The sequence below is a fragment of the Danio rerio genome, chromosome 13, assembly GCF_049306965.1.
Source record: "Danio rerio strain Tuebingen ecotype United States chromosome 13, GRCz12tu, whole genome shotgun sequence".
In the NCBI taxonomy this organism is placed as follows: domain Eukaryota; kingdom Metazoa; phylum Chordata; class Actinopteri; order Cypriniformes; family Danionidae; genus Danio; species Danio rerio.
The window spans coordinates 55,595,217-55,602,500 of record NC_133188.1 but is presented as its reverse complement, the minus strand read 5'-3'; the positions used below and the strand labels follow the sequence as shown (position 1 = coordinate 55,602,500).

The 7,284-nt window shown below is 40.3% G+C and overlaps 1 protein-coding gene across 11 annotated transcripts in view; it reads right to left on the bottom strand.

Moving 5' to 3' along the window:
* Positions 1 to 7,284, bottom strand: part of cfap46 (cilia and flagella associated protein 46) — a 189,262-nt gene that overhangs the window by 130,735 nt on the left and 51,243 nt on the right. For all 11 annotated transcript variants that reach the window (XR_012389014.1, XR_012389013.1, XM_073920364.1 and 8 more), the window contains 2 exons: positions 4,460 to 5,014; positions 1,680 to 1,782 (listed from right to left, as the gene is read on the bottom strand). Coding sequence is in view for 9 of the 11 variants with exons in the window: in XM_073920364.1 (XP_073776465.1) it covers positions 1,680 to 1,782; positions 4,460 to 5,014 (658 nt within the window). In the remaining 2 variants the exon portion in view is untranslated. The remainder of the gene's footprint in view (positions 1 to 1,679; positions 1,783 to 4,459; positions 5,015 to 7,284) is intronic.

Genomic DNA, 7,284 nt, shown 5'->3' with positions numbered 1-7,284 from the left:
TCAATGCATTTAGGCATGTAGACATGGTCAAGACGATCTGCTGCAGTTTAAAGTGAGCATCAGAATGGGGAAGAAAGGGGATTTAAGAGACTTTGAACGTGGCATGGTTGTTGCTGCCAGACGGGCTGCTCACAGTATTTCAGAAACTGCTGATCTAATGGGATTTTCACGCACAACCATCTCTAGGGTTTACAGAGAAACAGAGGAAATATCCAGTGAGCGGCAGTTCTGTGGGTGCAAATGCCTTGTTGATGAGGCCAGAGGTCAGAGGAGAATGGCCAGACTGGTTCCAGCTGATAGAAAGGCAACAGTAACTCAAATAAGCACTCGTTACAACCGAGCTCTGCAGAAGAGCATCTCTGAACACACAACACGGCCAACCTTGAGGCGGATGGGCTACAGCAGCAGAAGAGCACACCGGGTGCCGCTCCTGTCAGCTAAGAACAGGAAACTGAGGCTACAATTCACACAGACTCACCAAAACTGGACAATAGAAGATTGGAGAAACGTTGCTGCTCTGATGAGTCTCCATTTCTGCTGACACATTCGGATGCTCGGCTCACAATTTGGCCTCAACAACATGAAAGCATGGATCATCCTGCCTTGTATCAGCGGTTCAGGCTGGTGGTGGTGGTGTAATGGTGTGGGGGAGATTTTCTTTGGGTCCATTAGTACCAATTAAGCATCAACGCCACAGCCTACCTGAGTATTGCTGCTGACCATGTCCATCCCTTTCCTCTGAACCAGTACAAGTAAGGTGTACCTAATAAAGTGGCCGGTAAGTATAAAGTGCTCATCATAAATGACTACAACGCTAACAAATCTACCATTTAAATACAAAAAAATTCAAAACAATCCTTTACAATATTATATTTGTGCACAATGTATATTAGATTAGTCTGTACTGAAGTCAAATTTAAAGCTAATCTAACAAAAAAAAACGTTTGATAACGCTCCAAAAATACACAACACTAATAATTATTTTTTTATTCAATTGTTTAAGATTACACTGATGTTTTGCTTTAGAAATGCATATTGTTTCTATGCATATAAATGAAAAAGCAGAATATTTTACAATTAAACTGATGCTTAGATAAGTGCACTAGAATACAAGACCAAACATAGTATAAATATTAGACGACAAACTTAAAATGTTAAAATATGCAACTGAGAAATGTTGTTTAACGGAAATAAGCTGACAAAGAAAAATCACTAAGACTTAAAGGTCCTGTGAAATTAGTCTGTTAGTTTTAAGTATGTCTATAATCTATTGTCTCCAAAGCAGTGACAAAATGCATGTTTGGAAAATATAAACATCTAAAGATTGCATAATCACACAAATTGATCAACAGTTGTTTTGTCGTCTCCTCATACTTCAGTTTCTCATCAAATCTTCTGACCAATCAGACTCTCTCTAGTGTCTGACATGCCCCACCCCCTTCTCATTTGCATTTAATTTGATGCGCTTGAGCTCAACCACTCTCACTGGCAGAGCAGTGAGAAAAACAACGCTTTTGGCTGATTTTTTTTTTTTAAAGGAGGAGCTACTATATGCCACGCCCACTTTCTTCATGTTTCAGTTAGGATTATGTTAAACATTAAATAAATCATGCACATTTCACAGCACTTCACAGAACCTTTAAACTAAACCAGTTCAGCCAGAAGGCATCAGCACTCACCGTGAGTCCCTGTGTCTCTCTGAGCTCCTTCAGGCAGAGGACGGCTGTCTGGGGATGCTGGAGCTGCAGAGAGAGAAACGCCAGCTCCAACAGCAGATCAACCCTGATCACACACACAGAGAGACACACACAGATCAAGCCTGATGCAGAACCATATTTTAGACTTTTATTTGGATTCACAAGAATAGGCTAATAATTAGGAAACATTTAGCATTTAACATTTCAAGACTCAAGGATAGAAAACACATTTCCCCCTCTGAGAACTTAAAAAACTTTAATTAAATTCAAAGAGTAAAGCTACTTTATTAATAAAAATACACTTTAATATCTTCACGATAATATTGGTCATATTTTAAGAGGAAAAAAGTTACTAAAGTTGATTTTCTCTATAACTGGCTAGGCGGAAACACTATCCATCCATCCATCCATTCAACTATCCATCCATCATCCATCCATCCATCCATTCAACTATCCATCCATCCATCCATCCATTCAACTATCCATCCATCATCCATCCATCCATCCATTCAACTATCCATCCATCCATCGATTTATCTATCCATCCATCCATGCATCCATCCATCATCCATCCATCCATCCATTTAACTATCCATCCATCCATCCATCGATTTATCTATCCATTCATCTATTCAACCATCCATCCAACCATACATCAATTTATTCAACTATCCATCCATCCATCCATTCAACTATCCATCCATCCATCCATCCATCCATCCATCCATTATCCATTATCCATTCAATTATCCATCCATCCATCCAACTATCCATCCATTTACCCATCTATTCAACTATCCATCCTTCCATCAATCCATCCATCAATTAATCTATCCATCCATCCATCCACTCATCTATCCATCCATCCATCCAACTATCCATCCATTCACCCATCTATTCAACTATCCATCCCTCCATCAATCCATCCATCGATTTATCTATCCATCCATCCATCCATCCATACAATCAACTAGCCATCCATCCATCTATTCAACTATCCATCCATCCATCCATTCAACTATACATCCATCCATCTATCTAACTATCCATTCATCCGTCCATCCATCCATACATGCATCTATTCAACTATCCATCCATATCCATCCATCCACCCATCCATCAATTCACCCATCTATTCAACTATCCATCATCCATCCATCTATCAAAGTGAATATCAGGAGTCCCAAAAACAGAAATATCTGATCATCATCCATATCGCTGTTTGCATTACGCCTGTTTACATTAAACTGTATCCGTGCTGACAGGACCAGATCGTGACAGATTGGAAGTGTTAAAGAGCCCCTACTAAGGGTTTTAAAAAATGATCATCATTGTGTAACACAGGTCGAAGTGAAGTGAAATATCCAGCTAAGGCTATGGCTATGAATTCAATTCAATTACTAACTATGTATGTTATGTATACATGTATGTATGTTATGTCTATGTATGTGAATTACTAACTATGTATTCATCTATAAATGAGTCAACTCATAGTAGTTTGAATGAATCGTTGTGGTAAAGATTCTTTAGCCTTGCCGATGTGATGTCCATACGGGACTCAAGCCTGACCCATTCCCTGAGCGAGCAGACCCAGGAACCCACAAACACTGTATCCCAGCTTAATCATGTGGTGAAGACGCTGTGCTCTGAAGTGTGAGGGAAAGTTAGTGTTATTTTCCCTACCCAAACATGTGAAGAGGCTGTGAAGAGTGATTGGTTGAAGATTATTATTGCAGAAATACTTCAGCATTATAGCCTAGCCTTGTGCTGTCTTCCCCTCATTTATTTGATGAGTGCTTCAGCAATCTACACTCTTACAACGGGGATTCATCTGCCATTTTGTTAAAGGGAGGAGCAAAAAAAGACTACTGATGTGTGGGACTTTGCAGAGCTCGACAGGAACTTTACAATACACAGTTCATGGATCAGCTTCTTCCTCCATTTCACAAATGTAAGTAAGTGTGATTAAAACGGCTGCCTCCTTGTTTTTTCTAGCTTGCAAATTATATATTTAAGTATGTTTTGTTACTTGTGACCGCCCAATGCGGCTTGTAGTGTATCAGGTTAACTCTTTATATTCTCATATCGCATCTAAATCAAAGTTGAAAACGTGACAAGTGCCGCTTTCTTTACAGATTTAAATGTGTTTGGGAGCTCATGATCTGTCGGTGTTATGGCCACCATCATCTGTTCCTACAGATGCGGCAGACGAGTTTCAAAATAGTTTAGCTTTTGCCGCTGTGTGGATTAGGAATGTGTGTCACTGTTTTTACTGATGGTTAAGAACAGAGCTATATGCTGGTGTTTAACTGCACTGCTTTACTGCACTCCTGCATTGGGCTCACACATACACACTGCACTCTGACTACCTCAAAGTTGTTCATAAGCCGTGGTGGGTGTTTCTCTCTGTGCTGAACGCAGTTGACCAATCACAACAGACTGGGTCATCGGACCAATCAGCACAGATTAGCATCGCATTAGGGAGGGGTTTGGGAACATATGAATCGCTGAATGAATCATATGGGAGTCGCTGGGATAATTAAGTAAACATAAATGCATATTATAAGACAATGAAAGTGTTTTTGACCTTGCATACAGATCAGCCTGATATTGGAGACCCTCAAAACCAAAATATGACCTTTTAAAATGCATAATAGGGGCTCTTAAGCAAACAGAACCATTCGGCACAATAGTGATAAAGCGGTTTTAAAAATAAGGCATTAGTAAGAAGAGCAAAACTGAGAGATGATGAATAAACACACCTGTCACTCAGTGGGATGGAGGAGCTGTGGTCCAGACTGGAGCTGATGGATGCTCTGGAGCTGACGATTGAAGTAGCGGATCCTCTGGGGCTCAAAACAGGTGGAGTAGGAGATTCTTTAGGGGTTATGGGTGGAGTAGTGGATCTTTTAAGGGTTATGGGTGGAGTAGTGGATCCTTTAGGGGTTAAATGTGGAGTAGTGGATCCTTTAGGGGTTAAGGGTGGAGTGGTTGATACTTTAGGGGTCACAATGGGTAGAGTAGTGGATCCTCTGGTGCTGATGGGAGGAGTAGTTGATCCTTTAGGAGCTTCGGGCGGAGTAGTGGATATTTTGGGGGTTAATGGTGGAGTAGTGGATTCTTTGGGGCTGACAGGTGGAGTGGCAGATCCTCTTGGGCTGATGTTGGGTGAAGCAGCAGATCTGCGGCTGACGGATGAAGCACTGGAGCTGTGGCTGACGGATGCTCTGTGTTTTGGTGTCTGGATGAGGAGCTGGAGGATCTCCATCAGAGCGTTCTCTCCATCCTCTCTCTTTATCTCACTGACATCAACCATACTGTGAAGAGCAAGCAGAGAAGCGCACCGCTCAACAATTTAAAGAGTTCACACTAGGCTGATGATTGATAATAAAGCTAGTTTGGTCCCAGTGCTGTCCCAGGAGAGAGCCCTGAGCTTATAAGATCCTCGAGCCCTGGGCTCCCTCCCGTTGCAAGGCAAGAGGGGAGTTTGAGCTCAGGTAGATCTCGATGACTCCCCCTCTTGCTTGTTGTAGCTAAGTGTCAGATATGGATGCTGAAAGGTGTACTCAGAGTTTAGCTAAAGTATTTAGATTAATTGTTTAGAGTGCTTGTTTTTGAACTGTGGGAGGAAACCGGAGGACCCGGGAAAAACCCACGCGACCACGGGGAGAACGAGCAAACTCTGCACAGAAATGCCGTCTGGCTGATAAGGAATTAAACCAGGGGCATTGTTGCTGTGAGGCAACAGCGCTAATCACTGGCCACCGTGACACCCGTTTGAGAGAAGAGAAAGTAGGATTGGGTGGGGGGGTTTCTTCAAGACGAAGATATTGAGATGAGAAAAATCTGGTTATTTTTAGTGAGTTAAGGATCGTCTGATTGGATAATCAGTTATTAGCTAAAGTTGGATCAGCTGTGAACAATCATAAGCACGTGATCCTCTCCAAACTGGTTTATAAATAAACTTCACTTAATAGATGACGTGTGAACTTCAAAAGATTTGTACAAGTATTATTAGCCTTTTTGTGATATGAAACCCTGCAGGCATAATAAAAAACACTGGTGCCCAAAACACACTGGATTAAACATGCTGTAGAAGGTGCTATCTTACAGGAACACAAATATTCTCATTTTACAGCTCTCCTAGAGTTATACAAATAGTTGAGTGTTAGCATTTAATAATATATTCAGCCAATCTCTGGGTCTGGCGGGAGCATTTTTAGCTTAGCTTAGCATAGATCATTGAATCAGATTAGACCATTAGCATCTCACTCAAAAATTACAACAGTTTTAATCATCTTCCTATTTAAAGCTTGACACTTCTGTCATTACATCGTGTATTAAACCAAAGAAAAAATGAAAAGTTGGTCTTTTCTAGGCTGAAATGGCTGGGAACTACGATGACGGTCATGTTTATGGCAAGTTGTCATAAAGGCATCTCAAACAATGACATCTATACATCTACGATGGCACGTCCTGATTTTGCCAAGTGCTAGTTGTCCTGGGACCAACCTTTTTTTAGTGACCAAGGGACAGCAACTCCATCAGCCAATCAAACGCCATCATTATGTGCCCTCTGCAAAGCCCGCAAAAGACTTTTTTTTCCAGCTTAGTGAACATTTAACATTAGTTTGCATTGACAAGTTAGCCTAATTAGCCGTCTATAAAATTTACTTTCTGGCTCCAAGTTAAAACAAGATAACAATTAGAATTTTTTTAATAGTGTGCCTAGCTATCAAACACGATTAAACTTGGTCTTTTTCTAACTCACAGTGACTGCAAATTGGTCTAATAATTCTGTTTTAGTATATACTACAGCTCTGCCCATTTCTGTTTAGGTCGCGTTCAGTTTCATTCAAAAGCACACGGCTGAAATGCAGAACAAATAAACCCTTGTTTATACAAAAGAGAATATTTGAGACCCTGATGTACTGTGATTCACTGTAAAATCCAGGTTGAGTGGATTTAATCATATTACTTATTCTGTTAGATATGAATATGTTGACCTCAGGTCATCATCGCTGATTCATTAATAACGTATCATTAATATAAATATAACATAGCACTGCCGGGTGTGCGCATACATCTCCTTTGCATGTGAACCATTGTAAAATCATACCCAAACACTTGCAATCGGTTAATGAGATCGGCCAGACTGGCAAGTACCGATCAAGACATAAAATGTGATCATCAGCCAATACTGATCTCTAGCCGATTGATTGGAGCATCCAATAATTTCAATTAGAAATTAAAGAAGAGAACCATCTATTCTAAACTGATATTTTAGATGTTATTACCGATGAAATAAAAATGACCTAATTTCTACCCATAAGGCCCGATAATTTATCTATTATTGGTACATTGGCCGTTAAGGTCATCAGTTCACCAAACTCACCACTGTTTGCTGAGTCTAAACACAGATACAGGGACACTGGAGTGTTTTAAAGGGGAAATAGGTTACCCCTTTTTTCAGATTTAATATAAGTGTTTTGCGTCTCAAGAATGTGTATGTAAAGTTTCAGCTCAAAACACCCATCAGATTTTTCATTATACCTTTTACAAGATCCTGTTTTATACATTTTTCCAC